This window comes from Xenopus tropicalis, chromosome 2 (assembly GCF_000004195.4).
Source record: "Xenopus tropicalis strain Nigerian chromosome 2, UCB_Xtro_10.0, whole genome shotgun sequence".
NCBI classification, from domain to species: domain Eukaryota; kingdom Metazoa; phylum Chordata; class Amphibia; order Anura; family Pipidae; genus Xenopus; species Xenopus tropicalis.
Genome location: NC_030678.2, coordinates 2,300,151 through 2,325,845, shown reverse-complemented (window position 1 = coordinate 2,325,845; position 25,695 = coordinate 2,300,151). Strand labels below are relative to the sequence as shown.

The following is a 25,695-nucleotide window of genomic DNA, read 5'->3' as shown; positions in this document are numbered from 1 at the left end:
GGGACTGGACTGGGGGGCTTAGGGGCTGGACTGGGTGCTTAGGGGCTAGACTGGGGGGCTTAGGGACTGGACTGGGCGCTTAGGGGCTAGACTGGGGGGCTTAGGGACTGGACTGGGCGCTTAGGGGCTAGACTGGGGGGCTTAGGGACTGGACTGGGCGCTTAGGGGCTAGACTGGGGGGCTTAGGGACTGGACTGGGCGCTTAGGGGCTAGACTGGGGGGCTTAGGGACTGGACTGGGGGGCTTAGGGACTGGACTGGGGGGCTTAGGGGCTGAGCGGGGGGGCTTAGGGACTGGACTGGGGGGCTTAGGGACTGGACTGGGGGGGCTTAGGGACTGGACTGGGGGGCTTAGGGACTGGACTGGGGGGCTTAGGGACTGGACTGGGCGCTTAGGCACTGGACTGGGCGCTTAGGGACTGGACTGGGCGCTTAGGGACTGGACTGGGCGCTTAGGGACTGGACTGGGCGCTTAGGGACTGGACTGGGGTGCTTAGGGACTGGACTGGGCACTTAGGGACTGGACTGGGCGCTTAGGGACTGGACTGGGCGCTTAGGGACTGGACTGGGGTGCTTAGGGACTGCCCTGGGGTGCTTAGGGACTGGACTGGGCACTTAGGGACTGGACTGGGCGCTTAGGGACTGGACTGGGCGCTTAGGGACTGGACTGGGGGGCTTAGGGACTGGACTGGGCGCTTAGGGACTGGACTGGGCGCTTAGGGACTGGACTGGGCGCTTAGGGACTGGACTGGGGGGCTTAGGGACTGGACTGGGCGCTTAGGGACTTGACTGGGCGCTTAGGGACTGGACTGGGCGCTTAGGGACTGGACTGGGCGCTTAGGGACTGGACTGGGGGGCTTAGGGACTGGACTGGGCGCTTAGGGACTGGACTGGGCGCTTAGGGACTGGACTGGGTGCTTAGGGACTGGACTGGGCGCTTAGGGACTGGACTGGGCGCTTAGGGACTGCCCTGGGGGGCTTAGGTGCTGAGCGGGGGGGCTTAGGGGCTGAGCGGGGGGGCTTATGGTCTGGACTGGGGGGCTTAGGGGCCGCTCATTCCAATAGGGAGAGTTATGTAATGGCCCCCCAGGTACGGGCCCCGTGGCTATGGGCCCCCAGGTATTACAGGGTAGCGAGAAACAAAGGGACAAGTGGGGACTTTTTTAAATTGTCTCCACAAAAATCTCGACTTTGTCGGATCGTTGCTGCAACAATTAGAAAAACTTGTGGTTTTCGGACAAAACCCAGTGAAATCTCTAACGGGACCCGCCATTGGCTTCTACGCGAACTCGGCGCGTTTAACCTGGCGAATTGGCAAATTCGGATTTTTAGCCGTTTAGTTGCAAAGTAAATCTTTCTCTCCGGCCAATCAGGGCAGGGACCTAATCACAGGGGGGAGCTGATTCCTCAGTTTTCAAGTTTGAGGTGAAAAAAATAAAGAGAAAACTTGAGTGACTGTCTTTCCATAGTCATGTGACCTGTGCTCTGATAAACTTCAGTCTCACTTTACTGCTGCGCTGCAAGTTGGAGTGATATCCCCCCCCCCCTCACCCCCAGCAGCCGATCAGCAGAACAATGGGAAGGGAGCAAGATAGCAGCTCCCAGTAGGTGTCAGAATAGCACTCAATAGTAAGAAATCCAAGTCCGGCTTGGGACTCCTCCAGTTACATGGGAGTAGGAGAAACAATAGGTTAGCTGAAAGCAGTTCTAATGTGTAGCGCTGGCTGAAAGCTCAGACTCAGGCACACTTTACTGCTGCGCTGCAAGTTGGAGTGATATCCCCCCCCCCCTCACCCCCAGCAGCCGATCAGCAGAACAATGGGAAGGGGGCAAGATAGCAGCTCCCAGTAGGTATCAGAATAGCACTCAATAGTAAGAAATCCAAGTCCGGCTTGGGACTCCTCCAGTTACATGGGAGTAAGAGAAACAAGTTTCATAGTTTTCTCACTGTGAAAAAGATGCAACCTTGAATTTTAGTGCATTTGCCCCAAACTGTACAAGTCACACGTAAGTGGCCACATTCCACTGTTACGTTAATGAATTTCTTTATAGATTGCAAGCTCTTTTGGACCACACCCTCTTTACCTCTTGTATCAGCGTGGCTCCTCCCATCAATGAGCAACAGAACCCACTTCTACTGAACATTCATAGGAAAATAAGTTGACAGTAAAACAAAAGAGAAATAGGTTTACTTTCCCTTTAATCCCTGGGAAAATGATCATTACAAACCTACAGGAAACAGAATTTCTTGATATTGGCACAAGATTAAAGGGCAAGTATATAAGCGCGTAATTATCATGTGACTGGTCCGGGGCAGGTACCCATGCAGGGGGTTCCGGACCAACATAGGATTATAAATGGGACCAGGGTGGCCAAAGTAGGGGACTTGGGTCTGGGGGGTGGGGGGGGAACAGTGAAACATTGGCTTTACTTGTCCTTTAATAATTGCAAGTATCAATAATGGACCCAAAAATCTGTCTGTAAATCTCTCCTTACAGTTACTGGCGTTGCTAAGGGGCTCCATGGCAACAACCCCCATGGGGAAAGTGGGGTGACGACTACGACCAGCTGCCCCTTGCGCCACCAATCCACAGGTGTCTCTGGAGACGAAGGGGTTAACAGACAGGGCAACTGTTTTCCCATTGGTTTAAGGTGATTTTATGAGGGGGCTGTAACCCTATAAATGCCAGCGAGCACCAACTGTATGGGTGGGTTTAGTGGGATTAACCCCTGCCCGCCCGGAGCAGCGCCGAGCCCGTATTTGGCACATTCCTTGGCAGCCTGAGCCCCCCAGAACCAACAGAACCCTCATTATCAGGGGCACTTGAACAAACAGAACACTCATTATCTGGGGCACCAGAACCAACAGAACCCTCATTAGCTGGGGCACCAGAACCAACAGAACACTCATTAGCTGGGGCACCAGAACCAACAGAACCCTCATTATCAGGGGCACCAGAACAAACAGAACCCTCATTAGCTGGGGCACCACAACCAACAGAACCCTCATTAGCTGGGGCACCAGAACCAACAGAACCCTCATTAGCTGGGGCACCAGAACCAACAGAACCCTCATTAGCTGGGGCACCAGAACCAACAGAACCCTCATTATCAGGGGCACCAGAACAAACAGAACCCTCATTAGCTGGGGCACCACAACCAACAGAACCCTCATTAGCTGGGGCACCAGAACCAACAGAACCCTCATTATCAGGGGCACCAGAACCAACAGAACACTCATTAGCTGGGGCACCAGAACCAACAGAACACTCATTAGCTGGGGCACCAGAACAAACAGAACCCTCATTAGCTGGGGCACCACAACCAACAGAACCCTCATTAGCTGGGGCACCAGAACCAACAGAACACTCATTAGCTGGGGCACCAGAACCAACAGAACACTCATTAGCTGGGGCACCAGAACAAACAGAACCCTCATTATCAGGGGCACCAGAACAAACAGAACCCCCATTAGCTGGGGCACCACAACCAACAGAACCCTCATTAGCTGGGGCACCAGAACCAACAGAACACTCATTAGCTGGGGCACCAGAACCAACAGAACACTCATTAGCTGGGGCACCAGAACAAACAGAACCCTCATTATCAGGGGCACCAGAACAAACAGAACGCTCATTAGCTGGGGCACCAGAACCAACAGAACACTCATTAGCTGGGGCACCAGAACAAACAGAACCCTCATTAGCTGGGGCACCAGAACCAACAGAATGCTCATTATCTGGGGCACCAGAACCAACAGAACCCTCATTAGCTGGGGCACCAGAACCAACAGAACGCTCATTAGCTGGGGCACCAGAACCAACAGAACCCTCATTAGCTGGGGCACCAGAACAAACAGAACCCTCATTAGCTGGGGCACCAGAACCAACAGAACACTCATTAGCTGGGGCACCAGAACCAACAGAACACTCATTAGCTGGGGCACCAGAACCAACAGAACCCTCATTAGCTGGGGCACCAGAACCAACAGAACCCTCATTAGCTGGGGCACCAGAACCAACAGAACCCTCATTAGCTGGGGCACCAGAACCAACAGAACCCTCATTAGCTGGGGCACCAGAACCAACAGAACACTCATTAGCTGGGGCACCAGAACCAACAGAACCCTCATTAGCTGGGGCACCAGAACCAACAGAACCCTCATTAGCTGGGGCACCAGAACCAACAGAACGCTCATTAGCTGGGGCACCAGAACCAACAGAACCCTCATTAGCTGGGGCACCAGAACCAACAGAACCCTCATTAGCTGGGGCACCAGAACAAACAGAACGCTCATTAGCTGGGGCACCAGAACCAACAGAACCCTCATTAGCTGGGGCACCAGAACCAACAGAACCCTCATTAGCTGGGGCACCAGAACCAACAGAACACTCATTAGCTGGGGCACCAGAACAAACAGAACCCTCATTAGCTGGGGCACCAGAACCAACAGAATGCTCATTATCTGGGGCACCAGAACCAACAGAACCCTCATTAGCTGGGGCACCAGAACCAACAGAACGCTCATTAGCTGGGGCACCAGAACCAACAGAACCCTCATTAGCTGGGGCACCAGAACCAACAGAACGCTCATTAGCTGGGGCACCAGAACCAACAGAACACTCATTAGCTGGGGCACCAGAACCAACAGAACCCTCATTAGCTGGGGCACCAGAACCAACAGAACCCTCATTAGCTGGGGCGCCAGAACCAACAGAGCCCTCATTATCTGGGGCACCAGAACCAACAGAACCCTCATTAGCTGGGGCACCAGAACCAAAAGAGCCCTCATTATCTGGGGCACCAGAACCCTCATTATCTGGGGCACCAGAACCAACAGAACCCTCATTATCTGGGGCACCAGAACCAACAGAACCCTCATTAGCTGCGGCGCCAGAACCAACAGAACCCTCATTAGCTGGGGCGCCAGAACCAACAGAACCCTCATTAGCTGGGGCACCAGAACCATCAGAACGCTCATTAGCTGGGGCACCAGAACCAACAGAACCCTCATTAGCTGGGGCACCAGAACCAACAGAACCCTCATTAGCTGGGGCACCAGAACCAACAGAACGCTCATTAGCTGGGGCACCAGAACAAACAGAACCCTCATTAGCTGGGGCACCAGAACCAACAGAATGCTCATTATCTGGGGCACCAGAACCCTCATTAGCTGGGGCACCAGAACCAACAGAACGCTCATTAGCTGGGGCACCAGAACCAACAGAACCCTCATTAGCTGGGGCACCAGAACAAACAGAACCCTCATTAGCTGGGGCACCAGAACCAACAGAACACTCATTAGCTGGGGCACCAGAACCAACAGAACACTCATTAGCTGGGGCACCAGAACCAACAGAACACTCATTAGCTGGGGCACCAGAACCAACAGAACCCTCATTAGCTGGGGCACCAGAACCAACAGAACCCTCATTAGCTGGGGCACCAGAACCAACAGAACCCTCATTAGCTGGGGCACCAGAACCAACAGAACGCTCATTAGCTGGGGCACCAGAACCAACAGAACGCTCATTAGCTGGGGCACCAGAACCAACAGAACCCTCATTAGCAGGGGCACCAGAACAAACAGAACGCTCATTAGCTGGGGCACCAGAACCAACAGAACCCTCATTAGCTGGGGCACCAGAACCAACAGAACCCTCATTAGCTGGGGCACCAGAACCAACAGAACACTCATTAGCTGGGGCACCAGAACAAACAGAACCCTCATTAGCTGGGGCACCAGAACCAACAGAATGCTCATTATCTGGGGCACCAGAACCAACAGAACCCTCATTAGCTGGGGCACCAGAACCAACAGAACGCTCATTAGCTGGGGCACCAGAACCAACAGAACACTCATTAGCTGGGGCACCAGAACCAACAGAACCCTCATTAGCTGGGGCACCAGAACCAACAGAACCCTCATTAGCTGGGGCGCCAGAACCAACAGAGCCCTCATTATCTGGGGCACCAGAACCAACAGAACCCTCATTAGCTGGGGCACCAGAACCAAAAGAGCCCTCATTATCTGGGGCACCAGAACCCTCATTATCTGGGGCACCAGAACCAACAGAACCCTCATTATCTGGGGCACCAGAACCAACAGAACCCTCATTAGCTGGGGCGCCAGAACCAACAGAACCCTCATTAGCTGGGGCGCCAGAACCAACAGAACCCTCATTAGCTGGGGCACCAGAACCATCAGAACGCTCATTAGCTGGGGCACCAGAACCAACAGAACCCTCATTAGCTGGGGCACCAGAACCAACAGAACCCTCATTAGCTGGGGCACCAGAACCAACAGAACGCTCATTAGCTGGGGCACCAGAACAAACAGAATGCTCATTAGCTGGGGCACCAGAACAGAACCCTCATTAGCTGGGGCACCAGAACCAACAGAACGCTCATTAGCTGGGGCACCAGAACCAACAGAACCCTCATTAGCTGGGGCACCAGAACCAACAGAACCCTCATTAGCTGGGGCACCAGAACCAACAGAACCCTCATTAGCTGGGGCACCAGAACCAACAGAACGCTCATTAGCTGGGGCACCAGAACCAACAGAACACTCATTAACTGGGGCACCAGAACCAACAGAACGCTCATTAACTGGGGCACCAGAACCAACAGAACACTCATTAGCTGGGGCACCAGAACCAACAGAACCCTCATTAACTGGGGCACCAGAACCAACAGAACCCTCATTAGCTGGGGCACCAGAACCAACAGAACCCTCATTATCTGGGGCACCAGAACCAACAGAACACTCATTAGCTGGGGCACCAGAACCAACAGAACACTCATTAGCTGGGGCACCAGAACCAACAGAACCCTCATTATCAGGGGCACCAGAACAAACAGAACCCTCATTAGCTGGGGCACCAGAACCAACAGAACCCTCATTATCTGGGGCACCAGAACCAACAGAACCCTCATTAGCTGGGGCACCAGAAACAACAGAACCCTCATTAGCTGGGGCACCAGAACAAACAGAACCCTCATTAGCTGGGGCACCAGAACAAACAGAACCCTCATTAGCTGGGGCACCAGAACCAACAGAAAACTCATTAGCTGGGGCACCAGAACCAACAGAACACTCATTAGCTGGGGCACCAGAACAAACAGAACACTCATTAGCTGGGGCACCAGAACCAACAGAACCCTCATTAGCTGGGGCACCAGAACCAACAGAACGCTCATTAGCTGGGGCACCAGAACCAACAGAACACTCATTAGCTGGGGCACCAGAACCAACAGAACCCTAATTATCTGGGGCACCAGAACCAACAGAACCCTCATTAGCTGGGGCACCACAACCAACAGAACACTCATTAGCTGGGGCACCAGAACCAACAGAACCCTCATTAGCTGGGGCACCAGAACCAACAGAACCCTCATTAGCTGGGGCACTAGAACCAACAGAACACTCATTAGCTGGGGCACCAGAACCAACAGAACACTCATTAGCTGGGGCACCAGAACCAACAGAACGCTCATTAGCTGGGGAACCAGAACCAACAGAACCCTCATTAGCTGGGGCACCAGAACCAACAGAACCCTCATTAGCTGGGGCACCAGAACCAACAGAACGCTCATTAGCTGGGGCACCAGAACCAACAGAACCCTCATTAGCTGGGGCACCAGAACCAACAGAACGCTCATTAGCTGGGGCACCAGAACCAACAGAACCCTCATTAGCTGGGGCACCAGAACCAACAGAACCCTCATTAGCTGGGGCACCAGAACCAACAGAACCCTCATTAGCTGGGGCACCAGAACCAACAGAACACTCATTAGCTAGGGCACCAGAACCAACAGAACCCTCATTAGCTGGGGCACCAGAACAAACAGAACCCTCATTAGCTGGGGCACCAGAACCAACAGAACCCTCATTAGCTGGGACACCAGAACCAACAGAACCCTCATTAGCTGGGGCACCAGAACCAACAGAACACTCATTAGCTGGGGCACCAGAACCAACAGAACACTCATTAGCTGGGGCACCAAAACCAACAGAACCCTCATTAGCTGGGGCACCAGAACCAACAGAACCCTCATTAGCTGGGGCACCAGAACCAACAGAACCCTCATTAGCTGGGGCACCAGAACCAACAGAACACTCATTAGCTGGGGCACCAGAACCAACAGAACCCTCATTAGCTGGGGCACCAGAACCAACAGAACCCTCATTAGCTGGGGCACCAGAACCAACAGAACCCTCATTAGCTGGGGCACCAGAACCAACAGAACACTCATTAGCTAGGGCACCAGAACCAACAGAACCCTCATTAGCTGGGGCACCAGAACCAACAGAACCCTCATTAGCTGGGGCACCAGAACCAACAGAACACTCATTAGCTGGGGCACCAGAACCAACAGAACACTCATTAGCTGGGGCACCAGAACCAACAGAACCCTCATTATCAGGGGCACCAGAACCAACAGAACACTCATTAGCCGGGGCACCAGAACCAACAGAACACTCATTAGCTGGGGCACCAGAACCAACAGAACGCTCATTATCTGGGGCACCAGAACCAACAGAACCCTCATTAGCTGGGGCACCAGAACCAACAGAACACTCATTATCTGGGGCACCAGAACCAACAGAACCCTCATTATCAGGGGCACCAGAACCAACAGAACACTCATTAGCTGGGGCACCAGAACCAACAGAACCCTCATTAGCTGGGGCACCAGAACCAACAGAACACTCATTAGCTGGGGCACCAGAACCAACAGAACACTCATTAGCTGGGGCACCAGAACCAACAGAACGCTCATTAGCTGGGGCACCAGAACCAACAGAACGCTCATTAGCTGGGGCACCAGAACCAACAGAACACTCATTAGCTGGGGCACCAGAACCAACAGAACACTCATTAGCTGGGGCACCAGAACCAACAGAACACTCATTAGCTGGGGCACCAGAACCAACAGAACCCTCATTAGCTGGGGCACCAGAACCAACAGAACACTCATTAGCTGGGGCACCAGAACCAACAGAACCCTCATTAGCTAGGGCACCAGAACCAACAGAACACTCATTAGCTGGGGCACCAGAACCAACAGAACGCTCATTATCTGGGGCACCAGAACCAACAGAACCCTCATTAGCTGGGGCACCAGAACCAACAGAACGCTCATTAGCTGGGGCACCAGAACCAACAGAACACTCATTAGCTGGGGCACCAGAACCAACAGAACCCTCATTAGCTGGGGCACCAGAACTAACAGAACACTCATTAGCTGGGGCACCAGAACCAACAGAACGCTCATTATCTGGGGCACCAGAACCAACAGAACCCTCATTAGCTGGGGCACCAGAACCAACAGAACCCTCATTAGCTGGGGCACCAGAACCAACAGAACCCTCATTAGCTGGGGCACCAGAACCAACAGAACGCTCATTAGCTGGGGCACCAGAACCAACAGAACGCTCATTAGCTGGGGCACCAGAACCAACAGAACCCTCATTAGCAGGGGCACCAGAACAAACAGAACGCTCATTAGCTGGGGCACCAGAACCAACAGAACCCTCATTAGCTGGGGCACCAGAACCAACAGAACCCTCATTAGCTGGGGCACCAGAACCAACAGAACACTCATTAGCTGGGGCACCAGAACAAACAGAACCCTCATTAGCTGGGGCACCAGAACCAACAGAATGCTCATTATCTGGGGCACCAGAACCAACAGAACCCTCATTAGCTGGGGCACCAGAACCAACAGAACGCTCATTAGCTGGGGCACCAGAACCAACAGAACACTCATTAGCTGGGGCACCAGAACCAACAGAACCCTCATTAGCTGGGGCACCAGAACCAACAGAACCCTCATTAGCTGGGGCGCCAGAACCAACAGAGCCCTCATTATCTGGGGCACCAGAACCAACAGAACCCTCATTAGCTGGGGCACCAGAACCAAAAGAGCCCTCATTATCTGGGGCACCAGAACCCTCATTATCTGGGGCACCAGAACCAACAGAACCCTCATTATCTGGGGCACCAGAACCAACAGAACCCTCATTAGCTGGGGCGCCAGAACCAACAGAACCCTCATTAGCTGGGGCGCCAGAACCAACAGAACCCTCATTAGCTGGGGCACCAGAACCATCAGAACGCTCATTAGCTGGGGCACCAGAACCAACAGAACCCTCATTAGCTGGGGCACCAGAACCAACAGAACCCTCATTAGCTGGGGCACCAGAACCAACAGAACGCTCATTAGCTGGGGCACCAGAACAAACAGAATGCTCATTAGCTGGGGCACCAGAACAGAACCCTCATTAGCTGGGGCACCAGAACCAACAGAACGCTCATTAGCTGGGGCACCAGAACCAACAGAACCCTCATTAGCTGGGGCACCAGAACCAACAGAACCCTCATTAGCTGGGGCACCAGAACCAACAGAACCCTCATTAGCTGGGGCACCAGAACCAACAGAACGCTCATTAGCTGGGGCACCAGAACCAACAGAACACTCATTAACTGGGGCACCAGAACCAACAGAACGCTCATTAACTGGGGCACCAGAACCAACAGAACACTCATTAGCTGGGGCACCAGAACCAACAGAACCCTCATTAACTGGGGCACCAGAACCAACAGAACCCTCATTAGCTGGGGCACCAGAACCAACAGAACCCTCATTATCTGGGGCACCAGAACCAACAGAACACTCATTAGCTGGGGCACCAGAACCAACAGAACACTCATTAGCTGGGGCACCAGAACCAACAGAACCCTCATTATCAGGGGCACCAGAACAAACAGAACCCTCATTAGCTGGGGCACCAGAACCAACAGAACCCTCATTATCTGGGGCACCAGAACCAACAGAACCCTCATTAGCTGGGGCACCAGAAACAACAGAACCCTCATTAGCTGGGGCACCAGAACAAACAGAACCCTCATTAGCTGGGGCACCAGAACAAACAGAACCCTCATTAGCTGGGGCACCAGAACCAACAGAAAACTCATTAGCTGGGGCACCAGAACCAACAGAACACTCATTAGCTGGGGCACCAGAACAAACAGAACACTCATTAGCTGGGGCACCAGAACCAACAGAACCCTCATTAGCTGGGGCACCAGAACCAACAGAACGCTCATTAGCTGGGGCACCAGAACCAACAGAACACTCATTAGCTGGGGCACCAGAACCAACAGAACCCTAATTATCTGGGGCACCAGAACCAACAGAACCCTCATTAGCTGGGGCACCACAACCAACAGAACACTCATTAGCTGGGGCACCAGAACCAACAGAACCCTCATTAGCTGGGGCACCAGAACCAACAGAACCCTCATTAGCTGGGGCACTAGAACCAACAGAACACTCATTAGCTGGGGCACCAGAACCAACAGAACACTCATTAGCTGGGGCACCAGAACCAACAGAACGCTCATTAGCTGGGGAACCAGAACCAACAGAACCCTCATTAGCTGGGGCACCAGAACCAACAGAACCCTCATTAGCTGGGGCACCAGAACCAACAGAACGCTCATTAGCTGGGGCACCAGAACCAACAGAACCCTCATTAGCTGGGGCACCAGAACCAACAGAACGCTCATTAGCTGGGGCACCAGAACAAACAGAACCCTCATTAGCTGGGGCACCAGAACCAACAGAACCCTCATTAGCTGGGGCACCAGAACCAACAGAACCCTCATTAGCTGGGGCACCAGAACCAACAGAACACTCATTAGCTAGGGCACCAGAACCAACAGAACCCTCATTAGCTGGGGCACCAGAACAAACAGAACCCTCATTAGCTGGGGCACCAGAACCAACAGAACCCTCATTAGCTGGGACACCAGAACCAACAGAACCCTCATTAGCTGGGGCACCAGAACCAACAGAACACTCATTAGCTGGGGCACCAGAACCAACAGAACACTCATTAGCTGGGGCACCAGAACAAACAGAACCCTCATTAGCTGGGGCACCAGAACCAACAGAATGCTCATTATCTGGGGCACCAGAACCAACAGAACCCTCATTAGCTGGGGCACCAGAACCAACAGAACGCTCATTAGCTGGGGCACCAGAACCAACAGAACCCTCATTAGCTGGGGCACCAGAACCAACAGAACGCTCATTAGCTGGGGCACCAGAACCAACAGAACACTCATTAGCTGGGGCACCAGAACCAACAGAACCCTCATTAGCTGGGGCACCAGAACCAACAGAACCCTCATTAGCTGGGGCGCCAGAACCAACAGAGCCCTCATTATCTGGGGCACCAGAACCAACAGAACCCTCATTAGCTGGGGCACCAGAACCAAAAGAGCCCTCATTATCTGGGGCACCAGAACCCTCATTATCTGGGGCACCAGAACCAACAGAACCCTCATTATCTGGGGCACCAGAACCAACAGAACCCTCATTAGCTGGGGCGCCAGAACCAACAGAACCCTCATTAGCTGGGGCGCCAGAACCAACAGAACCCTCATTAGCTGGGGCACCAGAACCATCAGAACGCTCATTAGCTGGGGCACCAGAACCAACAGAACCCTCATTAGCTGGGGCACCAGAACCAACAGAACCCTCATTAGCTGGGGCACCAGAACCAACAGAACGCTCATTAGCTGGGGCACCAGAACAAACAGAACCCTCATTAGCTGGGGCACCAGAACCAACAGAATGCTCATTATCTGGGGCACCAGAACCAACAGAACCCTCATTAGCTGGGGCACCAGAACCAACAGAACGCTCATTAGCTGGGGCACCAGAACCAACAGAACCCTCATTAGCTGGGGCACCAGAACAAACAGAACCCTCATTAGCTGGGGCACCAGAACCAACAGAACACTCATTAGCTGGGGCACCAGAACCAACAGAACACTCATTAGCTGGGGCACCAGAACCAACAGAACACTCATTAGCTGGGGCACCAGAACCAACAGAACCCTCATTAGCTGGGGCACCAGAACCAACAGAACCCTCATTAGCTGGGGCACCAGAACCAACAGAACCCTCATTAGCTGGGCACCAGAACCAACAGAACGCTCATTAGCTGGGGCACCAGAACCAACAGAACGCTCATTAGCTGGGGCACCAGAACCAACAGAACCCTCATTAGCAGGGGCACCAGAACAAACAGAACGCTCATTAGCTGGGGCACCAGAACCAACAGAACCCTCATTAGCTGGGGCACCAGAACCAACAGAACCCTCATTAGCTGGGGCACCAGAACCAACAGAACACTCATTAGCTGGGGCACCAGAACAAACAGAACCCTCATTAGCTGGGGCACCAGAACCAACAGAATGCTCATTATCTGGGGCACCAGAACCAACAGAACCCTCATTAGCTGGGGCACCAGAACCAACAGAACGCTCATTAGCTGGGGCACCAGAACCAACAGAACACTCATTAGCTGGGGCACCAGAACCAACAGAACCCTCATTAGCTGGGGCACCAGAACCAACAGAACCCTCATTAGCTGGGGCGCCAGAACCAACAGAGCCCTCATTATCTGGGGCACCAGAACCAACAGAACCCTCATTAGCTGGGGCACCAGAACCAAAGAGCCCTCATTATCTGGGGCACCAGAACCCTCATTATCTGGGGCACCAGAACCAACAGAACCCTCATTATCTGGGGCACCAGAACCAACAGAACCCTCATTAGCTGGGGCGCCAGAACCAACAGAACCCTCATTAGCTGGGGCGCCAGAACCAACAGAACCCTCATTAGCTGGGGCACCAGAACCATCAGAACGCTCATTAGCTGGGGCACCAGAACCAACAGAACCCTCATTAGCTGGGGCACCAGAACCAACAGAACCCTCATTAGCTGGGGCACCAGAACCAACAGAACGCTCATTAGCTGGGGCACCAGAACAAACAGAATGCTCATTAGCTGGGGCACCAGAACAGAACCCTCATTAGCTGGGGCACCAGAACCAACAGAACGCTCATTAGCTGGGGCACCAGAACCAACAGAACCCTCATTAGCTGGGGCACCAGAACCAACAGAACCCTCATTAGCTGGGGCACCAGAACCAACAGAACCCTCATTAGCTGGGGCACCAGAACCAACAGAACGCTCATTAGCTGGGGCACCAGAACCAACAGAACACTCATTAACTGGGGCACCAGAACCAACAGAACGCTCATTAACTGGGGCACCAGAACCAACAGAACACTCATTAGCTGGGGCACCAGAACCAACAGAACCCTCATTAACTGGGGCACCAGAACCAACAGAACCCTCATTAGCTGGGCACCAGAACCAACAGAACCCTCATTATCTGGGGCACCAGAACCAACAGAACACTCATTAGCTGGGGCACCAGAACCAACAGAACACTCATTAGCTGGGGCACCAGAACCAACAGAACCCTCATTATCAGGGGCACCAGAACAAACAGAACCCTCATTAGCTGGGGCACCAGAACCAACAGAACCCTCATTATCTGGGGCACCAGAACCAACAGAACCCTCATTAGCTGGGGGCACCAGAAACAACAGAACCCTCATTAGCTGGGGCACCAGAACAAACAGAACCCTCATTATCTGGGGCACCAGAACAAACAGAACCCTCATTAGCTGGGGCACCAGAACCAACAGAAAACTCATTAGCTGGGGCACCAGAACCAACAGAACACTCATTAGCTGGGGCACCAGAACAAACAGAACACTCATTAGCTGGGGCACCAGAACCAACAGAACCCTCATTAGCTGGGGCACCAGAACCAACAGAACGCTCATTAGCTGGGGCACCAGAACCAACAGAACACTCATTAGCTGGGGCACCAGAACCAACAGAACCCTAATTATCTGGGGCACCAGAACCAACAGAACCCTCATTAGCTGGGGCACCACAACCAACAGAACACTCATTAGCTGGGGCACCAGAACCAACAGAACCCTCATTAGCTGGGGCACCAGAACCAACAGAACCCTCATTAGCTGGGGCACTAGAACCAACAGAACACTCATTAGCTGGGGCACCAGAACCAACAGAACACTCATTAGCTGGGGCACCAGAACCAACGAACGCTCATTAGCTGGGGAACCAGAACCAACAGAACCTCATTAGCTGGGGCACCAGAACCAACAGAACCCTCATTAGCTGGGACACCAGAACCAACAGAACCCTCATTAGCTGGGGCACCAGAACCAACAGAACACTCATTAGCTGGGGCACCAGAACCAACAGAACACTCATTAGCTGGGGCACCAAAACCAACAGAACCCTCATTAGCTGGGGCACCAGAACCAACAGAACCCTCATTAGCTGGGGCACCAGAACCAACAGAACCCTCATTAGCTGGGGCACCAGAACCAACAGAACACTCATTAGCTGGGGCACCAGAACCAACAGAACCCTCATTAGCTGGGGCACCAGAACCAACAGAACCCTCATTAGCTGGGGCACCAGAACCAACAGAACCCTCATTAGCTGGGGCACCAGAACCAACAGAACACTCATTAGCTAGGGCACCAGAACCAACAGAACCCTCATTAGCTGGGGCACCAGAACCAACAGAACCCTCATTAGCTGGGGCACCAGAACCAACAGAACACTCATTAGCTGGGGCACCAGAACCAACAGAACACTCATTAGCTGGGGCACCAGAACCAACAGAACCCTCATTATCAGGGGCACCAGAACCAACAGAACACTCATTAGCCGGGGCACCAGAACCAACAGAACACTCATTAGCTGGGGCACCAGAACCAACAGAACGCTCATTATCTGGGGCACCAGAACCAACAGAACCCTCATTAGCTGGGGCACCAGAACCAACAGAACACTCATTATCTGGGGCACCAGAACCAACAGAACCCTCATTATCAGGGGCACCAGAACCAACAGAACACTCATTAGCTGGGGCACCAGAACCAACAGAACCCTCATTAGCTGGGGCACCAGAACCAACAGAACACTCATTAGCTGGGGCACCAGAACCAACAGAACACTCATTAGCTGGGGCACCAGAACCAACAGAACGCTCATTAGCTGGGGCACCAGAACCAACAGAACGCTCATTAGCTGGGGCACCAGAACCAACAGAACACTCATTAGCTGGGGCACCAGAACCAACAGAACACTCATTAGCTGGGGCACCAGAACCAACAGAACACTCATTAGCTGGGGCACCAGAACCAACAGAACCCTCATTAGCTGGGGCACCAGAACCAACAGAACACTCATTAGCTGGGGCACCAGAACCAACAGAACCCTCATTAGCTAGGGCACCAGAACCAACAGAACACTCATTAGCTGGGGCACCAGAACCAACAGAACGCTCATTATCTGGGGCACCAGAACCAACAGAACCCTCATTAGCTGGGGCACCAGAACCAACAGAACGCTCATTAGCTGGGGCACCAGAACCAACAGAACACTCATTAGCTGGGGCACCAGAACCAACAGAACCCTCATTAGCTGGGGCACCAGAACTAACAGAACACTCATTAGCTGGGGCACCAGAACCAACAGAACGCTCATTATCTGGGGCACCAGAACCAACAGAACCCTCATTAGCTGGGCACCAGAACCAACAGAACCCTCATTAGCTGGGGCACCAGAACCAACAGAACCCTCATTAGCTGGGGCACCAGAACCAACAGAACCCTCATTAGCTGGGGCACCAGAACTAACAGAACCCTCATTAGCTGGGGCACCAGAACCAACAGAACGCTCATTAGCTGGGGCACCAGAACCAACAGAACCCTCATTAGCTGGGGCACCAGAACCAACAGAACCCTCATTAGCTGGGGGCACCAGAACCAACAGAACACTCATTAGCTGGGGCACCAGAACCAACAGAACCCTCATTAGCTGGGGCACCAGAACAACAGAATGCTCATTATCTGGGGCACCAGAACCAACAGAACCCTCATTAGCTGGGGCACCAGAACCAACAGAACGCTCATTAGCTGGGGCACCAGAACCAACAGAACACTCATTAGCTGCGGGCACCAGAACCAACAGAACCCTCATTAGCTGGGGCACCAGAACCAACAGAACCCTCATTAGCTGGGGCACCAGAACCAACAGAACACTCATTAGCTGGGGCACCAGAACCAACAGAAAACTCATTAGCTAGGGCACCAGAACCAACAGAACACTCATTATCTGGGGCACCAGAACCAACAGAACCCTCATTATCAGGGGCACCAGAACCAACAGAACCCTCATTATCAGGGGCACCAGAACCAACAGAACGCTCATTAGCTGGGGCACCAGAACCAACAGAACATTCATTAGCTGGGGCACCAGAACCAACAGAACGCTCATTAACTGGGGCACCAGAACCAACAGAACCCTCATTAGCTGGGGCACCAGAACCAACAGAACCCTCATTAGCTGGGGCACCAGAACCAACAGAACCCTCATTATCAGGGGCACCAGAACCAACAGAACCCTCATTAGCTGGGGCACCAGAACCAACAGAACGCTCATTAGCTGGGGCACCAGAACCAACAGAACGCTCATTATCAGGGGCACCAGAACAAACAGAACCCTCATTAGCTGGGGCACCAGAACCAACAGAACGCTCATTAGCTGGGGCACCAGAACCAACAGAACGCTCATTAGCTGGGGCACCAGAACAGAACCCTCATTAGCTGGGGCACCAGAACCAACAGAACGCTCATTAGCTGGGGAACCAGAACCAACAGAACCCTCATTAGCTGGGGCACCAGAACCAACAGAACCCTCATTAGCTGGGGCACCAGAACCAACAGAACACTCATTAGCTGGGGCACCAGAACCAACAGAACGCTCATTAGCTGGGGCACCAGAACCAACAGAACACTCATTAACTGGGGCACCAGAACCAACAGAACGCTCATTAACTGGGGCACCAGAACCAACAGAACACTCATTAGCTGGGGCACCAGAACCAACAGAACCCTCATTAACTGGGGCACCAGAACCAACAGAACCCTCATTAGCTGGGGCACCAGAACCAACAGAACCCTCATTATCTGGGGCACCAGAACCCCTCATTATCTGGGGCGCCAGAACCAACAGAACCCTCATTATCTGGGGCACCAGAACCCTCATTATCTGGGGCGCCAGAACCAACAGAACCCTCATTAGCTGGGGCACCAGAACCAACAGAACACTCATTATCTGGGGCACCAGAACCCTCATTAGCTGGGGCACCAGAACCAACAGAACCCTCATTATCTGGGGCACAAGAACCCTCATTATCTGGGGCGCCAGAACCAACAGAACCCTCATTAGCTGGGGCACCAGAACCAACAGAGCCCTCATTATCTGGGGCACCAGAACCCTCATTATCTGGGGCGCCAGAACCAACAGAACACTCATTAGCTGGGGCACCAGAACCAACAGAACCCTCATTAGCTGGGGCACCAGAACCAACAGAACCCTCATTAGCTGGGGCACCAGAACCAACAGAACCCTCATTAGCTGGGGCACCAGAACCAACAGAACCCTCATTATCTGGGGCACCAGAACCCTCATTAGCTGGGGCACCAGAACCAACAGAACGCTCATTATCAGGGGCACCAGAACCAACAGAACCCTCATTAGCTGGGGCACCAGAACCAACAGAACGCTCATTAGCTGGGGCACCAGAACCAACAGAACCCTCATTATCAGGGGCACCAGAACCAACAGAACCCCTCATTAGCTGGGGCACCAGAACCAACAGAACGCTCATTAGCTGGGGCACCAGAACCAACAGAACGCTCATTAGCTGGGGCACCAGAACAGAACCCTCATTAGCTGGGGCACCAGAACAAACAGAACGCTCATTAGCTGGGGCACCAGAACCAACAGAACCCTCATTAGCTGGGGCACCAGAACCAACAGAACACTCATTAGCTGGGCACCAGAACCAACAGAACGCTCATTAGCTGGGGCACCAGAACCAACAGAACACTCATTAACTGGGGCACCAGAACCAACAGAACGCTCATTAACTGGGGCACCAGAACCAACAGAACACTCATTAGCTGGGGCACCCAGAATCAACAGAACCCTCATTACTGGGGCACCAGAACCAACAGAACCCTCATTAGCTGGGGCACCAGAACCAACAGAACCCTCATTATCTGGGGCACCAGAACCCTCATTATCTGGGGCGCCAGAACCAACAGAACCCTCATTATCTGGGGCACCAGAACCCTCATTATCTGGGGCGCCAGAACCAACAGAACCCTCATTAGCTGGGGCACCAGAACCAACAGAACACTCATTATCTGGGGCACCAGAACCCTCATTAGCTGGGGCACCAGAACCAACAGAACCCTCATTATCTGGGGCACAAGAACCCTCATTATCTGGGGCGCCAGAACCAACAGAACCCTCATTATCTGGGGCACCAGAACCAACAGAACCCTCATTAGCTGGGGCACCAGAACCAACAGAGCCCTCATTATCTGGGGCACCAGAACCCTCATTATCTGGGGCACCAGAAACCAACAGAACCCTCATTATCTGGGGCACCAGAACCAACAGAACCCTCATTAGCTGGGGCGGCCAGAACCAACAGAACCCTCATTAGCTGGGGCGCCAGAACCAACAGAACCCTCATTAGCTGGGGCACCAGAACCAACAGAACGCTCATTAGCTGGGGCACCAGAACCAACAGAAACCCTCATTATCTGGGGCACAAGAACCCTCATTATCTGGGGCGCCAGAACCAACAGAACCCTCATTATCTGGGGCACCAGAACCAACAGAACCCTCATTAGCTGGGGCACCAGAACCAACAGAGCCCTCATTATCTGGGGCACCAGAACCCTCATTATCTGGGGCACCAGAACCAACAGAACCCTCATTAGCTGGGGCACCAGAACCAACAGAACCCTCATTAGCTGGGGCACCAGAACTAACAGAACACTCATTAGCTGGGGCACCAGAACCAACAGAACGCTCATTATCTGGGGCACCAGAACCAACAGAACCCTCATTAGCTGGGGCACCAGAACCAACAGAACCCTCATTAGCTGGGGCACCAGAACCAACAGAACCCTCATTAGCTGGGGCACCAGAACCAACAGAACGCTCATTAGCTGGGGCACCAGAACCAACAGAACACTCATTAGCTGGGGCACCAGAACCAACAGAACCCTCATTAGCTGGGGCACCAGAACTAACAGAACACTCATTAGCTGGGGCACCAGAACCAACAGAACGCTCATTATCTGGGGCACCAGAACCAACAGAACCCTCATTAGCTGGGGCACCAGAACCAACAGAACCCTCATTAGCTGGGGCACCAGAACCAACAGAACCCTCATTAGCTGGGGCACCAGAACCAACAGAACCCTCATTAGCTGGGGCACCAGAACTAACAGAACCCTCATTAGCTGGGGCACCAGAACCAACAGAACGCTCATTAGCTGGGGCACCAGAACCAACAGAACCCTCATTAGCTGGGGCACCAGAACCAACAGAACCCTCATTAGCTGGGGCACCAGAACCAACAGAACACTCATTAGCTGGGGCACCAGAACCAACAGAACCCTCATTAGCTGGGGCACCAGAACCAACAGAATGCTCATTATCTGGGGCACCAGAACCAACAGAACCCTCATTAGCTGGGGCACCAGAACCAACAGAACGCTCATTAGCTGGGGCACCAGAACCAACAGAACACTCATTAGCTGGGGCACCAGAACCAACAGAACCCTCATTAGCTGGGGCACCAGAACCAACAGAACCCTCATTAGCTGGGGCACCAGAACCAACAGAACACTCATTAGCTGGGGCACCAGAACCAACAGAAAACTCATTAGCTAGGGCACCAGAACCAACAGAACACTCATTATCTGGGGCACCAGAACCAACAGAACCCTCATTATCAGGGGCACCAGAACCAACAGAACCCTCATTATCAGGGGCACCAGAACCAACAGAACGCTCATTAGCTGGGGCACCAGAACCAACAGAACATTCATTAGCTGGGGCACCAGAACCAACAGAACGCTCATTAACTGGGGCACCAGAACCAACAGAACCCTCATTAGCTGGGGCACCAGAACCAACAGAACCCTCATTAGCTGGGGCACCAGAACCAACAGAACCCTCATTATCAGGGGCACCAGAACCAACAGAACCCTCATTAGCTGGGGCACCAGAACCAACAGAACGCTCATTAGCTGGGGCACCAGAACCAACAGAACGCTCATTATCAGGGGCACCAGAACAAACAGAACCCTCATTAGCTGGGGCACCAGAACCAACAGAACGCTCATTAGCTGGGGCACCAGAACCAACAGAACGCTCATTAGCTGGGGCACCAGAACAGAACCCTCATTAGCTGGGGCACCAGAACCAACAGAACGCTCATTAGCTGGGGAACCAGAACCAACAGAACCCTCATTAGCTGGGGCACCAGAACCAACAGAACCCTCATTAGCTGGGGCACCAGAACCAACAGAACACTCATTAGCTGGGGCACCAGAACCAACAGAACGCTCATTAGCTGGGGCACCAGAACCAACAGAACACTCATTAACTGGGGCACCAGAACCAACAGAACGCTCATTAACTGGGGCACCAGAACTAACAGAACACTCATTAGCTGGGGCACCAGAACCAACAGAACCCTCATTAACTGGGGCACCAGAACCAACAGAACCCTCATTAGCTGGGGCACCAGAACCAACAGAACCCTCATTATCTGGGGCACCAGAACCCTCATTATCTGGGGCGCCAGAACCAACAGAACCCTCATTATCTGGGGCACCAGAACCCTCATTATCTGGGGCGCCAGAACCAACAGAACCCTCATTAGCTGGGGCACCAGAACCAACAGAACACTCATTATCTGGGGCACCAGAACCCTCATTAGCTGGGGCACCAGAACCAACAGAACCCTCATTATCTGGGGCACAAGAACCCTCATTATCTGGGGCGCCAGAACCAACAGAACCCTCATTAGCTGGGGCACCAGAACCAACAGAGCCCTCATTATCTGGGGCACCAGAACCCTCATTATCTGGGGCGCCAGAACCAACAGAACACTCATTAGCTGGGGCACCAGAACCACAGAACCCTCATTAGCTGGGGCACCAGAACCAACAGAACCCTCATTAGCTGGGGCACCAGAACCAACAGAACCCTCATTAGCTGGGGCACCAGAACCAACAGAACCCTCATTATCTGGGGCACCAGAACCCTCATTAGCTGGGGCACCAGAACCAACAGAACGCTCATTATCAGGGGCACCAGAACCAACAGAACCCTCATTAGCTGGGGCACCAGAACCAACAGAACGCTCATTAGCTGGGGCACCAGAACCAACAGAACCCTCATTATCAGGGGCACCAGAACCAACAGAACCCTCATTAGCTGGGGCACCAGAACCAACAGAACGCTCATTAGCTGGGGCACCAGAACCAACAGAACGCTCATTAGCTGGGGCACCAGAACAGAACCCTCATTAGCTGGGGCACCAGAACAAACAGAACGCTCATTAGCTGGGGCACCAGAACCAACAGAACCCTCATTAGCTGGGGCACCAGAACCAACAGAACACTCATTAGCTGGGGCACCAGAACCAACAGAACGCTCATTAGCTGGGGCACCAGAACCAACAGAACACTCATTAACTGGGGCACCAGAACCAACAGAACGCTCATTAACTGGGGCACCAGAACCAACAGAACACTCATTAGCTGGGGCACCAGAACCAACAGAACCCTCATTAACTGGGGCACCAGAACCAACAGAACCCTCATTAGCTGGGGCACCAGAACCAACAGAACCCTCATTATCTGGGGCACCAGAACCCTCATTATCTGGGGCGCCAGAACCAACAGAACCCTCATTATCTGGGGCACCAGAACCCTCATTATCTGGGGCGCCAGAACCAACAGAACCCTCATTAGCTGGGGCACCAGAACCAACAGAACACTCATTATCTGGGGCACCAGAACCCTCATTAGCTGGGGCACCAGAACCAACAGAACCCTCATTATCTGGGGCACAAGAACCCTCATTATCTGGGGCGCCAGAACCAACAGAACCCTCATTATCTGGGGCACCAGAACCAACAGAACCCTCATTAGCTGGGGCACCAGAACCAACAGAGCCCTCATTATCTGGGGCACCAGAACCCTCATTATCTGGGGCACCAGAACCAACAGAACCCTCATTATCTGGGGCACCAGAACCAACAGAACCCTCATTAGCTGGGGCGCCAGAACCAACAGAACCCTCATTAGCTGGGGCGCCAGAACCAACAGAACCCTCATTAGCTGGGGCACCAGAACCAACAGAACCCTCATTAGCTGGGGCACCAGAACCAACAGAACCCTCATTAGCTGGGGCACCAGAACCAACAGAACCCTCATTAGCTGGGGCACCAGAACCAACAGAACGCTCATTATCAGGGGCGCTAGAGGGAAGGGTACTAGACCAGGCCACTGGCCACACTGGACCCCCAGGTGTAACAGAGCCCCCCACTCACAGTGCTTGGGGGGGTCACCCAATATAATGTACCTGCTCCAGCTGCGCCAGGATAAGGCCGGACTCCCAGCTCCGAGAGCCCACACCCGGGGCCCCCACAGGGCCACTACCCGCCGGGGGGACGGTGCTCTTCGCTCTTTTCGGGCCCATGGTTGGCTGCACAATAGCTGCCCCGGTGCGGTATCTCTCCCGGTTCGGTCCGGTTCCACTTCAGGTATTTCTCCCAGGTCCCTCGGATTCTATGGACGCTTACCGGTTGCCAAGCAACAAACTCCAAAAAGTCCCGCCCCCCATCCAACCCACACCCGGAAGTCCCTGTTGTCTCTGCTCTCGGCTTCCCGCCTCCGTACCCATGGTAACCGCTGCGTCAGGCTCAGGGGCGGAGCTAAGAGTTTGGAGAAGAAATCTCCGCTGGTCCCTTATGTCTCCTCAGTCTGTGCTGCGCCTCACACACAGTTATATATATATATATTGTATAACCTGGGCTTGTGTGTGAGGTAAATATAAAGCCTCCGGCCCTCACTGAGTGTGTATTATAAATATAGTGCCCGCCCATAACTGGGTGTATATAATAAATACCCCCCGCCCATAACCCTATCCCTTTCCCATCAGCCCCTGCCCCAGTGAGCTTACAATCTAAGGTCCCTATCCCTTTCCCATCAGTCCCTGCCCCAGTGAGCTTACAATCTAAGGTCCCTATCCCTTTCCCATCAGCCCCTGCCCCAGTGAGCTTACAATCTAAGGCCCCTATCACATTCCCATCAGTCCCTGCCCCAGTGAGCTTACAATCTAAGGTCCCTATCCCATTCCCATCAGCCCCTGCCCCAGTGAGCTTACAATCTAAGGTCCCTATCCCATTCCCATCAGTCCCTGCCCCAGTGAGCTTACAATCTAAGGTCCCTATCCCATTCCCATCAGTCCCTGCCCCAGTGAGCTTACAATCTAAGGCCCCTATCACATTCCCATCAGTCCCTGCCCCAGTGAGCTTACAATCTAAGGTCCCTATCCCATTCCCATCAGTCCCTGCCCCAGTGAGCTTACAATCTAAGGCCCCTATCACATTCCCATCAGTCCCTGCCCCAGTGAGCTTACAATCTAAGGTCCCTATCCCATTCCCATCAGTCCCTGCCCCAGTGAGCTTACAATCTAAGGCCCCTATCCCATTCCCATCAGTCCCTGCCCCAGTGAGCTTACAATCTAAGGGCCCTATCCCATTCCCATCAGCCCCTGCCCCAGTGAGCTTACAATCTAAGGTCCCTATCCCATTCCCATCAGTCCCTGCCCCAGGGAGCTTACAATCTAAGGGCCCTATCCCATTCCCATCAGCCCCTGCCCCAGTGAGCTTACAATCTAAGGTCCCTATCCCATTCCCATCAGCCCCTGCCCCAGTGAGCTTACAATCTAAGGCCCCTATCGCATTCCCATCAGTCCCTGCCCCAGTGAGCTTACAATCTAAGGTCCCTATCCCATTCCCATCAGTCCCTGCCCCAGTGAGCTTACAATCTAAGGCCCCTATCACATTCCCATCAGTCCCTGCCCCAGTGAGCTTACAATCTAAGGTCCCTATCCCATTCCCATCAGTCCCTGCCCCAGTGAGCTTACAATCTAAGGCCCCTATCACATTCCCATCAGTCCCTGCCCCAGTGAGCTTACAATCTAAGGTCCCTATCCCATTCCCATCAGTCCCTGCCCCAGTGAGCTTACAATCTAAGGCCCCTATCCCATTCCCATCAGTCCCTGCCCCAGTGAGCTTACAATCTAAGGGCCCTATCCCATTCCCATCAGCCCCTGCCCCAGTGAGCTTACAATCTAAGGTCCCTATCCCATTCCCATCAGTCCCTGCCCCAGGGAGCTTACAATCTAAGGGCCCTATCCCATTCCCATCAGCCCCTGCCCCAGTGAGCTTACAATCTAAGGTCCCTATCCCATTCCCATCAGCCCCTGCCCCAGTGAGCTTACAATCTAAGGCCCCTATCGCATTCCCATCAGTCCCTGCCCCAGTGAGCTTACAATCTAAGGTCCCTATCCCATTCCCATCAGTCCCTGCCCCAGGGAGCTTACAATCTAAGGTCCCTATCCCATTCCATCAGTCCCTGCCCCAGTGAGCTTACAATCTAAGGTCCCTATCCCATTCCCATCAGTCCCTGCCCCAGTGAGCTTACAATCTAAGGTCCCTATCCCATTCCCATCAGTCCCTGCCCCAGTGAGCTTACAATCTAAGGCCCCTATCCCATTCCCATCAGTCCCTGTCCCAGTGAGCTTACAATCTAAGGTCCCT

General features: G+C 53.4%; 1 protein-coding gene across 1 annotated transcript in view; it reads right to left on the bottom strand.

Annotated features, from left to right (window-relative positions):
• spag17 (sperm associated antigen 17) overlaps window positions 1-23,712 on the bottom strand; it is a gene marked incomplete in the record, with an annotated part of 127,296 nt that extends 103,584 nt beyond the window's left edge. Inside the window, 1 exon segment of the mRNA NM_001130282.1 lies at window positions 23,451-23,712. Coding sequence (NP_001123754.1) covers window positions 23,451-23,567 — 117 coding nt within the window.
• Window positions 23,713-25,695: the final 1,983 nt, after the last annotated feature.